General features: G+C 38.2%; 1 protein-coding gene across 1 annotated transcript in view; it reads right to left on the bottom strand.

Annotated features, from left to right (window-relative positions):
- Positions 1-17,573, bottom strand: part of LOC139737455 (TBC1 domain family member 19-like) — a 222,724-nt gene that overhangs the window by 139,006 nt on the left and 66,145 nt on the right. Inside the window, exons 8-9 of the mRNA XM_071648131.1 lie at positions 13,695-13,767; positions 4,054-4,205 (exon numbers count right to left, since the gene is read on the bottom strand). Of these exons, the coding sequence (XP_071504232.1) occupies positions 4,054-4,205; positions 13,695-13,767 (225 nt within the window). The remainder of the gene's footprint in view (positions 1-4,053; positions 4,206-13,694; positions 13,768-17,573) is intronic.

Below are 17,573 nucleotides of genomic sequence, written 5' to 3'. Positions count from 1 at the left end.
AAATAAAACTTCTGAATCATCACAAGCACAACCTTGATTGTAAACTTGATGCAGGGGGTTTGTTGGGGGGGGGGAGGGAGGGAGGTACTGGAGAATGATAAAAATACCATCCCCACTTTTTTGCCTGCTGTTATGAAATCAACTATAATTTCCTCCCCCTGGATCAGATCCATTTCTGCCGAGGCCCCTCACTCGCTCCGAAGTAGGAATATAAATTCTCTCAGCTGTCACGGATAAAAATTTCATGCAACATTCATATGCTCCACCAGCTCAATCGAGGGAACGTGATATGATGCTCTGTTTGTTTTTTTCATTACATCTCCAAATATTGCCTTATACATAATGAAAAACGTGCTGGACTTTCACCTTGTTTCCTTTTTGTCTTTCTTCTTTTTCATTTTATTTTTTTGTGGTGGGGGAGGGGAAGGTTGAAAGGTTTGATTGGGTAGAAGCAATTTGATCATTTCAATCAAAACAATCCAGATTACTGTTAAGTCAACAATTCAGCAGGCACATGCTATGCCACCCCATCATCAATACACACATAGACATGCTTGTACCATCACCACACTCAGCATCATGTCGACACAAACACACACACATCTGTTTCTATATGCCATCATAGGGGCACAAAAACATACTCTAACAAACACACACACACACACACACACACACACTTACATCATCATATACACACTATCACAGTAACACACAAACACACACCTCATATGTGCGCACACAAATGAACATACACACACATGTAAGATGGAGTGATATTTGAACCAGATATAAAAGGAAAATGTCAAAAAAAAGAAAAGAAAGAATTCTTTGCCTGAGCAGACATAACATTAAATCATCCAATTAAAAAAAAAAAACAACCATGGTAAAGCATGCATGCAAGATATGGAAGTGTTTATATATGAAAATTATTGTGAATGACATCTTTCAAACCCGAAATCAAAAATACTTTCTACAACAATAAGATGATGAAACTTGCCCCATACAGGCGATAATGCTTGATAGATTCAGACAAATTATTTTTAGCAAGCTTGCTACACTTTATCTTTTCTTTGGCTAGTCATCATTATGACAAACACTGTAATCAAACGCACAGACTTTGCAAAACAAGCATTCACAGCAAAATCAGTCACTCTTATTTTTGCCAGGGAATTAGAATGCAAGCTTAGCTTAATATTTCAAATCTGATTTGGCAACTTTTCAATTTCCATCTGCTCTTCAAAGCTGAGTTATCCAATCCAAAGAGAAACAGATTCCTCTTTAAAATTGTAAAATTCACAAACATACCCTGATTTCTGACAAGCTGATATCAGCACAGTCATCAGAAATCCTTTTTATTGGATTGTTTTTAACACAATGTGCAGAGCAAATGAATTTATTGTGCCGTTTCTTTTTCCATAACGACCAATCCATTCAAGTAGGATGTCGCATAAAAGTCATCACGATTGATGAGATATGTGTTTGGACAAAGAGTGCAGGCGGAAAGGCCTCATTACACTACCATGGAATATCTCTGGATGATTGAATGACAAATGAATAATGGATTTCTTCCCTTCTAGTATCTTGTGATTATTTTTGTTTTCTTGTCAGCATCACCCTCTGCCTAGTGTGCAAGCTCAATTGTAATGAAATGCACGAAAAAACAAGTTGAATGTGTGTTTGCCTTTTTTTTTCTTTTGTGTATGTGCATGTGTGTGTGTGTGTGTTTTGTTTTTACCTTTTAATTCTTTATTGTTGTTCTTGTTGTTGTTTTTAGGCAGACCATGAACAGAGCAAATGTGCTACTTTAACCTGTCACAGTAAGCGTCAAACTTTGGATGCAATATATCAAATCAATCATAACCTATTCCTGGCACATCAGAACCCATAAAAACAGACATTGTTATGTCATGCAATGGCCTACATAGCAAGCTTGTGAATGTGATGTAATTAAGTTAAGCATGTCTCTTGATTGTTGTTTCAGGCAAGATTGAACTTGCTTCATATCTGGCCAGACAAGGCCATTAATTTCATTATGATCCCCGACCTCCTCTTGCGGAAAAGTAGGGGCCTGAGAGAATACAAACATTGTCAAATCTGGTACAAGGTCAACAACAAAAATAAAGGGAATAATTCTCAAGTTCTTTTTTTTTTTTGGGGGGGGGGGGGGGGGGGGGGGACCGCAACTGGATCACTTTTTAAGTGGAACTGAACATTCATCATTTATATACCTTTCTACTTTTTACAATATCTGTTCATCTCTCTCTATTTTAACACCCATTATGTATCTATTTTCCTATTTATCAATCTATCTATCCATCTATCCATTCATCTATCTATGTATCTATTAATCTACTTTTCTATCCACCTGTGTATGTATCTACTCATCTTCTTACATATCTCTATCTATCTATCTATCTATCTATCTATCTATCTATCTATCTATCTATCTATATCTATCTATATCTATTTATTTATTTATTTATTTATTTATTTATTTATTTATTTATTTATTTATTTATTTATTTATTCATTTACTTATTTATCTATCTATCTATCTATCTATCTATCTATCTATCTATCTACCTATCTATCTATCAATCCACCTTTCTATCTACCTGTCTATGTATCTATTCATATCTTACATATTTTTTTTTTCTCTCTCTCTCCTCTCAGTGTCTAGGAATCTACTGCCATAAAATGCATCTATCTATCTATCTATCTATCTATCTATCTATCTATCTATCTATCTATCTCTATCTATATATCTATCTATCTATCTATCTATCTATCTATCTATCTATCTATCTATCTATCTGTCTATCTATCTATCTCTATCTATCTATCTATCTATCTATCTATCTATCTATCTATCTATCTATCTATTAATCTACCTTTCTATCTACCTATGTATCTATTCATATCTTACATATTTTTTTTTCTCTCTCTCTCCTCTCACAGTGTCTAGAATCTAGTGCCATAAAATGCATCATGACAAGAGCTCTCATGATTTGATCAACCACGTGCATGAAGACACCAGATCTGTCTTAATCCTCCCCTGGGCGGAGCCAAGATCTGTCTTAATCCTCCCCTGGGTGGAGCCAACACTTAATACCTTCTGCTGGCCACGTCTCCAATCAGAAGGGACATTACTGCATCTTAATGGCACCGTGACTGATGAAAACATCACATTATATATAGGGTTTGGTAGATTCCCATGAATGCTTCATGAACAAACACCATCGTCATGGAGAAAATAGGTACAATGAATGGGGGAAAAGGAGGAAAAAATGATGAAAAGTGCTGGATTGTGTGAGGACAACAATTGTGAATAATGTTCCTCCTCCCAACAACATTCTCATCTCATTTCGCAGCATGCTAAAACCCCTGAGCCCCACCAAATTCACAAATGCTTTTTAGATGAAACACCGGAAAATTCAGACTAAATGGTACTTGGAATCATACAGAATGACACTCTAATAGATGGGCAAAGTGTTTGCAAAAATAAAGCAAACCAAAAGGACACAAGTACATAAACAACAACATGAAAGGACCACCCTACAGCAACATTGCATTCATCTTGATATGAAATTAATATTCAGCTGCTGTTTCTTCAGTTGCAAGTCAGAGCAGAGATGCAACAACTTGTATTACACTGACAAACCTGGGCTTTCCTGACAAAAAGCACGTTCTCTCTAGTCCCCTCAGCACACAGAGGGTTAACAGAGAGAGAGAGAGATAGGCCAAATAATGAGATTTAAATGCTAATAAATACTTGGGAGAAGGGGGGCAATGAAAGATATACGAGCATTGTTTAAAGATTTATAAATGTCAATGGTGACATTACCATAATGGCATCATCACTTTGAAGGCTAGCCAGCATAATTGATGGGCATGCAGTTTGAGAAACAATTTTGAGAGAGAAAAAAAAAAACTAATTATATTAGTACTATGAATTTGGAAATACTTCTATACAGCCATGCATACGGCCATCAAGCCAAGGTGCGTACGTAGCAGCAAATCAAACACTGGTGTGACAGTTGTCTGTGAACTCACCATGTCGTCAACAGTGACCGCCAGGATCTGCTTCCAGATTTGACCCCTGAGGCCGCCGGAGCAGCCGCACCTGGCGTACTGCTGGGCCACCGCGGCGTGGTTGGCCTGGATGACTCTGCGGCCAAGCTTGACTCGGTCCATGTCAAACAGTTCTGTGTATCAAAAAAAAAAAAAAAGGCATTGGGCTCATTTGACAATGCCATTTGTAATGTAACAAACTCAAAGATCACCCTCATCTCACCACTATAAAGGAGAAGTTTGGTGCTCGACAGCCTTCTCCTGTGATTTGGTCATTGTCAGAAAACTGAAACATTGTCTGTTTTCATAATGTGAAAAATTGTGACAGTAGATAGTTTACAACTTTTTTCTCAAATCTTTTGCTTGTCAGCTGATTAACCATGGAAAAGGCACCAGACACTTTTAAGCCCTCTTTTTTTTTTTTCTTCTTTTTTTTTTTTTTTTGCTTCTTGGCCAATTTTGGAACATAATCAATTGTCATCCGAAATGTCTCCCCCCTCCCCTTCTCAAAATTAATCGATGTCCTTGTTCCCATAAACTGAGCCCCCTCACTTTTGAAAACGTAGCACCAAAGCTAATTGCTAAATAGGGCACTGACTTAAAGATCCAACTCCAAATGCCACACCCCCTCCTCACCCCTTTACAGAGGACATGTTGGTAGATGAAACGCCAGAGTTTCTGATATACTTGTTGACCTCTCTATGAACCACACCAGTATTCTCTCAGTCGGACATCCAGGCATTTAGCGATAGCTGGATTTAAAACAAATCCACAATCAGTGCACAATCGGCACATTTTATAGACAAAGTTGCATAGTACTTCTCTTTCATAATTGGCTTTAGAATTCCACGAAACTGTCAGATATGGTACGTACAACTGTATCTTACAACATTTCTGATAGTCACAAGAAATGTCATTGATAAATAACGTATTAAAAAGAATGGTAGATCGAGGATTTTGAACACCGACGATGTGATACCACGTACTGTATGCACATGCATGCATGCACCGCATTCACACAAATTCACACTCCAGCTCTGCATGTGTGCTGTACAGGAGAGCTGTCTGTTTCCACTCCATCTACATACCGGAAGTGACATATACCTCCTGATCATGAGAATACTGAACAATTTTAATAGCATATCAAGTTGACATCATCATTTATTTACTCATATGCATAGGGAAACACACACACACACACACACACACACACACACACATATATACCATACACATAAGGGATATTAGAATAGCAGGCACAAGGTACTGTACTCCACAGAAATCTAATCAGTATGCATGAGGTATACAAGACAAATTGTGCTTGTCATGCACTGGCGAAATACTTAATATGCCACATATTTTGCGAAACTACCTGTAGAATTTGTTAATTTCATAAGTGATTGAATTTGGTACTATCAACAACCACATCTACGGCACAGAAAATACGTACATATGTATTATCACTTTTCCCCCACTCTTGGAATACTGTCACGCAGTTTGGGACCCAAGTCAACAAAACAACAAACAAGCAATTGAAAAGATCCAAAAAAGAGCTGCAAGATTTGCATGCAACTATTATGATAGATCAGCTAGTGTAACAAATATGATGAAGCGACTGGAATGGGAAAGCCTCGAGAGACGTAGAATCAAATCTCGCCTTCTCATCATCTATAAAGAGACCCAAGGATTAATCCCCAGCAATATCAAACATCTACAAAGCTCCAATTCGAATAAGAGAAAACCAAACACAAGGCACTCCTCCAAGAAATTTTTGTATGACCATATAAGAGCAAATAAGAGCTGCTACCAGCAGTCTCTATACCCAAGGACAATCCCCCAGTGGAACAACCTCCCAGATAATGTAACAGAAGCTTCTACAATCCTAAAATTTAAAGACCTTCTTGAAAATATCAAGTTTGAATAAGATATGCCTCCGACTCAAGCATATATTGCTACCTACATGTATGGGATAGCCACACCAGGCGTTTGTACATTAACGATATCAAGATCAAGATCAAGAGAAAAGTTAGCCATTTTGAGTGTTGTCTTGTATTTGTGTGATGAGAGGCAATATTTTGGCAATGTCATTGGATTTTTTTCATTATTAGTCATCTCATGAAATATATGGTTTATACAGTAATTAGAAAACCCCTGAGCTTATCCATCACTTGCCCCAATCTGTACTTGGAATGAATGTAGCAGTTCTGGTCCCGGTTTCATAAAAGATGTTACAGTAGGATGGCAACTCTTGCTGGAATGGCAACTTCCAATAGCAACGGCCAATAAGGAAGCTGGATTCTTGTCGTTACTATGACAATTGCAATTTCGGCAAAAGAGTTGCTATCATATCAACTTTTTATGAAACGGGGCCCTGATTTTCTCTATGCCACAAATATAGATTTTAATTCTCTTCATGCAGATATCATAGGTAGATATTTTTTTTTTGAACTTCCAGATGTTTTTTTTTTTCATTTTGCCGATTGTCGGAGTCATCCATATAAACAGTTTAGTCCTTTGCGTGTTGGTGTCAATAACCAGCAAAGTGTTTTATGCATTCATTGCACAGAGTTAACACAAGAGAGTTTTCATGTTTTTAATTCACGCCTTGGCTTCAAACAATCCAGTAACTACAGGTTGACATCAGTCATGCTTATAAAGACTGTCAGTAATTTGATGATAATTATGAGACTTAAATAGCCTGAATGATCATCTGCACAAGCCTTTTACTATACATCCTCTAAATTTCTATTATTTACATATGGTATATGTAATATATATATACACATTATTTCTGTTTGGCTCAAGGATTATGACTGCAAACATGGCATACATCAGTATATAAAAATGGCATGCATTCGCAATTGAACTGGAGGAAAAAAAGCAAATCCCAAAATCTTGTGCATGATGAATGATATGTGGGGGCGGACATTTATCGAAATGAAAAAAGAAATAGATGGAAGGGGTGAAGAGATGTGCACGGAGTCTTATTCATTAATGAAGAGAGATGGGTTGTAAGAATTCTTTTTTTTTTCCTTTTGTGTAGTTTTGCCCTAGTCTTATCTGTGCTTAAGTGAAGGATACTGCTACGAACTGAGACAATGATATTCAAAGGGGAATTTCTGATTCATCCATTGGCTGTGTCACTTTAACCCTCTCCGGTCTACCACAGCCGAATGTCATTGACTTTGCATTGAGCAGGCTGCCACTGGTCCTGCCAAGAGTTAAAGCTGCACACACACACTTACATGTACACACATACATAATCCTGACTTCTGCGTCTTCGTTCTAATGGGGTGCGATGCCTATGGTTGATAACACATGACACATACGTACATGTAAAAAACAACTTTCTTCTCTGGATTAGTGGCAAAATGGGGTGGGGCACATACTATGGGATATCGAATGTCTTTATCACGTTTTGCCCTCCGGAAACCTGAACATTAAAAGTGGATTTATCAACATGATGGCAACTGCCCCCAGAGTGAAACATCACACATTTGTTTACTAAAGCACTTTGAGCCTGACTCTTGGGACAAATAACGTAACCACGTATGTCGTAAAACCAACATTCAAGTGTTCATTGGCACACATGTATCTGCAATCTCTTCGTGGCCTCTCGCCTACAAATGTTTCTGTTTACGACACTTCTGATTCCCGTCGCAAAGATTATGGGGAAGATGTATTGGCAATTTTGGCTTTTGGCATGATCGCTAATGGAGATATATATGCCAAGTCTGTTGGTGGAAAAATATAAATATATAACTGCTATTTGGTTCATTAAAGTTTTCACAACTCCTTGCATTATTGTGCTTGCAACTGAGCTTTGGTCCCCATGGATATGTGTCCCACACGCAAACACACACAGACATGCACACCTGTACCTATAGCCATTGTATGAAAGCTCTCAAAAGAACTTCAGAATACGTACATGTATAGCATTGCCTTGGCCAACACCATCCTTCAACTACGGCGGCCGTAACTGGTGCAAAGGGCAGTTTGAAAGTGTATTTCGATTCAGAAATAGCCAGAGGACTGGGAAAAGTAAACAGGTTCATTCATCATCTGTATTCTGTTTATATTGTTGTTGTTTTTGCTCATTTTTCTCTTTTTCTCCCTTTTGAAGACTAAAAGTGCCTTCAGCGTGCATCCAACGCATCAGTCTTCAAGCTTCTCTAGATGAAATACAACCTCAAGACTGACTCAAAATAAATTCTGTTGGGAAAGCCTGCAATGCAAGAGTGGGGCTGTGTTTTTTCGCTTTTTTCTGATTGTTCGTTTTGGAAGTCATATGCTCAAAATGGGATAACACTGTGTATCCATTGTGAGGGACATGACATGTACATGTATTCATGACCAAAGACAGAAAAAAAAAGGGAAAGGAAAAAAGAAGTAAATGTGACCCGCTACAACAAAAGGATCCTAAAGTCGCTGACGGGTGAGCCGAGAAATTCGAGTTTGAAGTCAGATCATCAAAATCCGTCAAAATGTTTGGATTTCTGTTTTTGACACAATTTTGTAGTCTAATGTATCTTCTATCATCTACCAAAATTTTGAAGCTAAATGATCAAAGGAAAGGCAAGAAAATAGCATTTTTCTGGGCCATGATTTTCCGACTTTCAACGGAACAGAAACGTGTCCAAAGATTTGGATTTAGCGCCGGAGCTAGATTCCGCCCCTAGCAACAAGGGAGTGATCTCATTGGTCAGTGAGTGGCATCCTGATTACTGATTGGTCGTGCGTAGATCGCCGGCGCTAAGCTTGAATGAGCATCGCTGAGGTTGCTAGGAGCATACCTTCTATTGTCAAACGGTGAAAACTGTCTTGCTTCCCCTTGATCTTGATAGTGTCGGAAGGAAAACTTTGAAGGCGGTTTTCTCGAAACGTTGATTTCCAAAACCACTTGACATGCGCTAATAAAATCATCAATATCTCCGCAACCGAGTACTGTTATGAGTCATGTTATATATGATATTAAAGTGGAAGAGAAAGGGAATAATGGCATGTCATTTTCAGAAAATTATCCTCCCCCGACTTTTGGATCCTTTTCTTGCAGTGGGTCACAAATAAATAGAAAAAAGCTAAAATAAATGAAGAGAAAGACAAACCTTAAAGGTGACGGAATTCATTCTTTTACTTTGAAATATCTTGATAGATGTATGGTCCCTTTTTTCTGTTTCAAATGGTTATGCCGCTGTTTTTGTTTTTGTTTTTCTCACATTTCCTAAACCACTAAATTTATTGTATAACAACAACAAACAAATTACCCTGCTGAGTAAAGGCTTTACTATAGGGAGCGTGAGAATTTCATGATAGCAATAATCTGAACATCACAGAGTGACAATGTATTGCAATGACCATCACCCAACGCAATCAAGAAGAATAGCTTCGGTTACAAATCCGAGTCTTATCCTTCGCGGAAGCCACCATCTACAAGTAATGATGGTGTAATTTTTTTTTCTCTGTATCTAACTTTCATGTGACATTGTTTGCAATCTGTGCCTTTGTTATATGTTGCACTTTTTGTGTGTATTTCAATGCTCATTATGTTATGAACTGGCCCATTTCCACACTGTTCTGTATCTATGGTACGTTGTTTGAATCATATGTTGCTTGTACCTCGAGAATACAGAAAAAAAGGGCACACAGTATTAACTAAAATGACAAAGTTTTCAGAATATGTCTCAGAATAATTCAAAGATGGAGTGCGTAGTTAGGACATAATAAAATTTGTGGCTGGGAGTATCCTATTCATATTATGACACTACCAGCTACTGACCCATGTAACGCCCAAATCACAGTGCTTTAGCCCCAGTCACACATGAGCCAAGAACGGTTGGCGGCCATTCTCTGACCCCTGCAATCACTGGTCAGCAGTTATTGGTCGTCAGAAGTGGTAAAGAGGCTTTTTGAAGCCGGTAAATGGTTGTCAGCATTCAGCAACCAGTCGGCGGGCAGTCTTGGTGAGCCAAAGGTTTTCATTGCTACATCAAAAACCTTTCTTGACCGAACTGGCCAGCAAAAAGTTTTTGTTTTTGTTTATTTGATTATGAAAAGGTTGTTGATTGGTCACCAAACTTTGTTGAAAGTCTGGTAATCAGTGATATTAAACTAGCCTTTGACGTGAAGATTTATTTTGTGGTAGGCAACCAGTGAATCTGATTACTGGAGGTTGGTAACCATCTTTTGCATTATGTGTGACCAGGGCCTTGAATTGATACCAATTTCCAGATTTTGAACTCCCCCCCCCAAAAAAAAAAAAAAAAAAATCACAACTTATAAATTCTCTATCTTTTAAAAGATCTGCAGTGGGTCTTGCTCAAATCAAAAGGGTGATGGCGCTTCCAATGTATATTGCTGAGCTCAACTTTTAGAAAATGATGAGAGCTACTCGAAATGGGTTTGTGATTACTAGTACCTGCTTCAATATTAGCCATGCCTCGGAATGTTCAGTTTCAACAACTGCAACGCAGCACATCGTTGTGGTCTCAAAGCACAGATTAGCGCCTCTTTTCAAAACATCCGTTTCGCTCTGACAGCTCCGAATGACTGCAGAGCATGTCCCGGACGTGGAATTCAAATTGCATTCGAGTCTGTTCTCACATGTGCCGGTGTATTTAGGTCTCAATTTCCAGTCTAATGAGGGGGGAAATGATTTCCAGCACTGTTCGATGACACCAGGACTCGGCTCTTGCTATTCAGAGTCATCTTGTATCGTTTTTAACCCTTTGTATGAATGAAAACCTGAGTGTTCCTGCACAGAGCCACAGGGGACTTCAGAGTCTTGTAGGGAATACGAAGATGCAATATCCAGGTCAGAGAATGTTTTTATGGGCTGGAACCTGGTTATTTCTATATCTCTTTTCTTCTTTTGCACGATGTTTCCCAGTCACACCATTACTGTCAGTTACAAAGAATCTATTGGTTAGCATTCTGTTTTTCATCCTTGTAGCCATCCCAACCAACCTTATATTACATTCATATAGCTGAACTCTATTTCATGCTGTTTTCTTATCCCAGTAATATCTGCTTGGGTATTCACGATACTAGTAATAGTCATAGCTTACTGTAAAACAAGGAATGTTCACATGCATTTTAATTTCGCACTTTTTGCAAAAGCCCAGATTCGCGAAATTAAAATGCACGCGAAAGTTCTTCTTTAGACTATATGCACTGAATGCCAGTGACAATTCGCAATGTGTCTAAAAAAAAGGCATATTTTTGGTGGAAAAAGGCATTTTCACCTTTTCTGCAATAAACACGCATAGTAAAGATATCGGGGGAAAGTAGTATTTTTCCATAATATCTGCAGTAATTTTGGCAAAAAACAGCACAAAATACTGAAAAAAAAGTAGCAGTTGGCATCTCTGCCAACCGTCCCTTTCTCCCCTCTTTGGCATTTTGTTAGATCACATGAAATAAACCAGAAATATAGTACACGTATGGAAGTGTGTGCACATATGAAGACTTGTTTCTATTGTTTTTTTTTTCCTCATATTGTATTCAGAGGGGAGATTTTCAAGGATATGGAAAGGGACAGAGATTTTGACATACAAAAGCATCAAAGCTTTTGTGCCGAAACAAACAACATCCTTTACAAAAAAAAAGAATAAAAAAAGATGATAATCCCCCCTCCTCTCGCAATATGTGGCAGATACACCTAACTCAATCAAGCTCACCCTTCAATGTTGTTCATGCTCTGAAGAATTCATATCAAATCCTTTATTTGTCCAATAGAACATTCAGGGTTGGTTTTGTCAAGTTCATTTTCTACTCGTGACCACGCATAACCAACTCCACAAAAAGTCACACAGGGCAACATCCTGGTGGACCTCTGATAAAAAAAACAAAAAAAAGCATCTTGAAAGTCAACCACAGTGATTTTCCACAGTTGGGATTTTTGAAATGACCAATCTTTGGAGGTAAACTGTAAGCTTGGAAGCAGAAAGCAACAAAAATGTAGCGCTTGCAGTTTTTGTAGACCCCATCTCTTCAGTAGTTGTTTTTGTTTGCAATTTTTCCACCAGTCGGCAATGTTCATGTGTACAATGGTACATAAAAATGACAGAAAGACTAATCCATTCTGTCCACAGTTATCGCGGATTCTTTTGAATGATCACGAGTATGATATTCTTAATGAGCATGTCAGCATTCAGGTTATCTGATAATCCCTTCATAGCGGTTGCAATAAATTCTTTAATCCCTGTTTTGTGTGCTCTATATAATACGTTAAAATCAGGGCACTTTAAGAGACATTTAATCCGTTGAGAGCGGTTTGATTTTGCTACAACACACATTTTCCATAGACGCTTGCCCGAGTATACTCAGGACTCATCCTCAACAGGTTAACTACGTCTCAAAAGGGACTTTGCTACACAGACAGAATTTTGCTACCACTTGCGTCAGGGAGATAGAAACATCCAATATTTTAATTCAAGAGATGTTTCTTTTAACAATTGAAGATAAAATCTTGCCTGGCAACTTTTGTTGCTTTGGGATGCAAGACACTATTAGACACTGGATAAAAACCTTACATTTCTCATGCAAGATATTCAGTAAGGAATATTTTGTATCCAATCTTCTTGTCTTTTTTCATATATCTCTTTTCAATTTGGTCAGTATCCCTCAGTGAGCATAAGATGCAAACTTTGCATTCCTTCCGTAGGTATGTTGTAATAATCCATTCTAGATCAGGATATCAATCATCATATGGAACAAAAATTAGCTGATAGTGATACCTGCTTGACAACACCCCCCTCCCCTCCTAAACGATCCTACAAAAATAGCCCTTCCACCACTGGGCAGGCATTCACATGGTCGGGGTTACGTCACTTCCGGAATAGCTGGAATGAACACAAACACTCCGGCTGTACAGTAAATGTGAGGAGCTACAATGTAGTAAGCCGGAGTGTGTGTGAATCGGAGTGAATGCAATACAGCACATGCATGCAAGCATGCAGTGTTCAAATGATACAGACGACACATCGTCGGTGTTAAGAATCCTTGCTCTACCATTCTTTTCTGTAATCTATCAATTACATTTCATGTGGTTACCAGAAATGTTATGAAAGATGGACCATATCTGACTACTGTATATGCCATATATTTAGCAAGTCTAAATTTTCACGAATCAGGACTTCACGGCGATTTTGCGACTGGTTAAATTCGCGATCGTGCGGGAGTACTGTACTGAACGGAGAAATGTATATGTGTGCGTCATATTCATACCGAGATCAGAGTCATCATTTTCGCACGTCTGTAATTTTGCAAACAGCACCTGACTCGCGAAATTCGTGAAAATAAAACCTCGCAGAATATTCGGCGTATACAGTATACCTGACAGCTTCTTGGAATTTCAAAACCTATTATGGAAGATAAGTAGATAATTTTGTCTAAAAAATACGCTGATCGTGGGTTCGTTTTCACTCCAGCCACAGCTAAATACCTCAATGTTCTACCATGACAATTCCCAAGTGTGAGTACAAGGTCTCATTGACCTTCTGGTCAATTCTGAAAAAATGCCACTCTCTGGGCTGGTGACTTTCAAGGGAAACCTGTGGGACAGCTCCCCCTGAATGAGTGGCCCGCAAAGTGCTCTCCAATGACGGGGCTCAGCAGACACTCACCTCCCACTCCATCCGCCGTGTCATCCACACCTGTCTGCCGCTCTCCCGGAGATAAGTCCTTGTAGTCCTCACGCTGCAAGTGACAGGGAAGGAGAGGGGCCAAGGAGGAGAGAGAGGGGTAGAGACAGAGAGACAGAGAGAGAGGGGAGAGATGGAAGCAGGAAGAAAAGTGAGAGAAAAGAGAAGAAGGAAGAATTGATTACAATGTACAAATCAAGTCAACAGATTGATGCAAAGGAGAAAATTCAGGCAAAAGAATTAAGTATTCCTCAAGGAACAATCAAGGAACAGAAGAGAGAATGAAGGATGAGGAAGAACAGAGGGAGAGACAGAAAGAAAAAAAAGAGAGAAGGAGAGGGAGAGAGGCAATAAAAGTTCCAGAATATATTTATCATCAACCAGCATGCATGAGAGAAGACGAAAATTAAGGGGAAAGGGGAATACATGTGACCCAGAGAGGAAAATAAAGAGAGTGATGTTGATATGTTGGGAATGTCAGAAAGAGACAAAACACAGACAAAGAGATTGTAAGGAATACAGAGATTAAAAATAAAGAAATAGAATAAAACATGGGATGGTCAAAGAGATGTATTATGTAGATGAATAGATAGATAGATAGATAGATAGATAGATAGATAGATAGATAGATAGATAGATAGATAGATAGATAGATAGATTGATTGATTGATTGATTGATTGATCGAATGAAAGATAGATATAGATTTATACAATGTAGACAGATAGATAGATAGATAGATAGATAGATAGATAGACAGATTGATAGATAGGTAGATTGATAGGTAGAATGACAGATAGGAAGATGAATAGATTTTATTATGGATAGATAATTTGATAGATGTATGGATAGACAGAAGTAGATAGATTGATAGATAGTTTGATAGAGATATTGATAGATAAATGGATAGATACAAAAAGACAGGTAGACATGCAGACATTGATAGAAGGAAAGGTGAAAAGAGGAATGGGAGAAGCAGAGAATAGAAGCAAGAGAGGGAGAGGGAGAGATTGTGGGAGCAGAAGAGATGGAATAGAGAGATGAGAGAGAGAGATGAGAGAGATTGACGGGAGTAGAAGAGATAGAGTGGAGAGGCAGAGGGAGGGGGAGATAGAGAGGGAGCAGATTGATGGAAGAAAACACAATTATGAATGACAAATATTGGATCAGCATCCCGCCAATGCCTCTCCTAACTGCAGTGCTTGCACATGTGCTTGTGTCTGAAGGATCCCTGCCCAAAACACTACATTGTTGCATGATAACAAGTATGGATTTCCGATCGGTGTGCGTGCCAAAGAGGATGACCTAGAGCTAGTTCAGATTGATTTTGAGGCGACAGTCTCATACTTCTTAGCAGTGCATGAAGCAGACTTGAACTTGGCTCCGATCCAAATTGGCGTACAATAGATATATAAATGTGCATATATATCAACTAACACATGATATACAATATATACAAAATCTGTGTGTACACGCATATAGTTATTATATGCATATTCATGTACATGCATGGAAGCATACATTAAAGTATGTCTGCATATGTGTATAAACTAATTCACAATATAGCCCTGGGAAATTCAAAGAGTTGCAGAATTCTGTGTCACTACAAATGGACATTAAAACCTGTATAGACAAATCTTTGTATAGGGCACTGACAATCAAAATCATCCATTAATTACAGCATTGATCTAGATCATTTCCAAGACAGTGGTACATGAAGAACATTTACCTGAAAGTTACAATAAAAGAGAAGGTATTAAAAACATTCGGTACTAGCCATGGATGCGAAGGGATTATGATATTCAAAACAACATAGTGATGGTCAAAGCAGCACTAGGACACTGAAACCTGTCACATTTTGTTAATTCATTTCATTCATGTTAAAAGAAATATACGTACATTATTGAAAGGGGTTTCAAGATAATATTATACAATGACCTTGCAGAATTGTGACATTTGCAATAGCAGCCACTTACAATCTGATCATGAAGTTTAATTTCATTCCAAATTTGGGCTTTCCAACTGATAACCTCTCATCATAGAAGACCCTTTTCACATCACCCACGACCAGGGCTAGCGTGAGAATGGCAGCAAGTCTTTCATTTGTGAATAGGGTGAAAGTGTGACGCAGCTGTGTGTGTTTTGAACACGTTTTGATGATGTTTCATCAATTTGTGGAATATAAAAACTGTGTTGCCCCCAATCTGTCCCACGGTTAGAAAGACTTCATTCTACCTCGAGCCGGGTATGACAGTAAACTTTGATCATGCACTCTGCATTTTGTTGTGAAGGAATTAAGCTCTAGCTGATCACCAAGTGAACTCTAATGACAGTGATGTAATGAAAGTTCATACTGTAAAAGTGGATATTTTCGCGGGACTACTTTTTCGCGCTTGGCCGGGTGAACAGAGTTTCGCGTGTTTTTAATTCCGCGGAATCAAGACATCCCACACAGGAACATATGGCAAGCAAATATATTCGCGTGCTTTTATTTTCGCGCTAGTTTCTGGTTGCGCAAAATGCGCGAAAATTTCGAGGAATCCACTTTTACAGTAACCAGTTATTTTTGTATGTATCATACACACTGACTGAACCTTCAGTTTCTACGTATATACTGTATTACAGTTGAGACATGAATTTTATTACAATGACATGCATCTATGGGATAATGGTAAAAGTAGTATATAAAGCAAACTGACAACAATGCTACCACGCTGATTGCATTTTCATGCTTTGATTTATTTCCTTCCAGCAAAACAAATTCCTGGTACGAGAGTCTCGACTACTAGTAGTGCTGCAAGGTATCTACAGTATCGATCAAAGGTAAGAAAAATATCTCATGAAAATTAGATTTTAGACAAACAACTGAAAATTTATAGCTAGCATGTGTGATTGGTGTGATTGAATACAATGTATTTTCATATAAAATGAATCTGGTTTGTGCACGCACTGCCATCCAGCAAAACACTTGCAAATTATTTTAAAAAAAAGAAACAAGAAAAATACTTCCCAAAGTATTTTGGATGCAATGTGCGTAGTAGGTCTATCTTGCAATATATTCTGCTCCATGCTGGGGTGCTATCTATATCAAAGCCCTTGAAATGTGATCTGTTGACACTGGCACACACACGCATACATTTTTGATGACCAGTGTCGGCTTGAAATGTGTTGAAGGAAAACTCATTAAGTTGTCGTCATGTTACTGTCGCTAGATTCAGATGCAGTAGACAGACACGAGGAAAATCATGAAGATGTTCTGATGTTAAAGAACAGCTAGTAATGGAAGATTCAAAACTAAGGATGGTGTGTAACATTTATACTTCTGAATTTTTTGTAAGATATGTGGTAATATTTTTGTGCAATATATTCATATTTAATTGTGATTTTTAATGTGGATGTTATGCATGACAGCTCAATGTGTTTTATTGAATTTGGAGGTATTTGTATGTCACTGCAATGTATTTTAGCTTTAGAGCTATGATTTTGCGAGTTCTTGCCAAATAAACCATTCTAATGATAATAATAACTCGCTATCTGAAGATTTCAAGTAATATCATGCCCACAACAGAGTCTCTGTTTGTGGATAAAACTCTCATATTAAACTTGGGAAAGGAATCACGCCTTGCTGCCGCTAGCATTGCTACACATAGATTCCCGCAAACACCATAGCACCTCCTGGCTGATGACGAAAGCTAAGTGTGCGACTAATGACTTTATTGAATTATTGAACTCATGATCCATTTCAGATTAAGATGGGCTTTCATGATCAATCCCACCACCTTCGTTGCACATCTTTCATAAGCCTTACTTTCTCAAGTATTCTAGAGGGAAAAAAGAAAACACCAAACAAAGTATTATAGTTT

The sequence above is a fragment of the Diadema antillarum genome, unplaced genomic scaffold (genome assembly GCF_040938485.1).
Source record: "Diadema antillarum isolate AM-2024a unplaced genomic scaffold, OU_Dant_1.0 seq00000693_RagTag, whole genome shotgun sequence".
Classification (NCBI taxonomy): domain Eukaryota; kingdom Metazoa; phylum Echinodermata; class Echinoidea; order Diadematoida; family Diadematidae; genus Diadema; species Diadema antillarum.
Note: the sequence above shows the minus strand (reverse complement) of the source record. Positions and strands in the feature narration are given on the sequence as shown.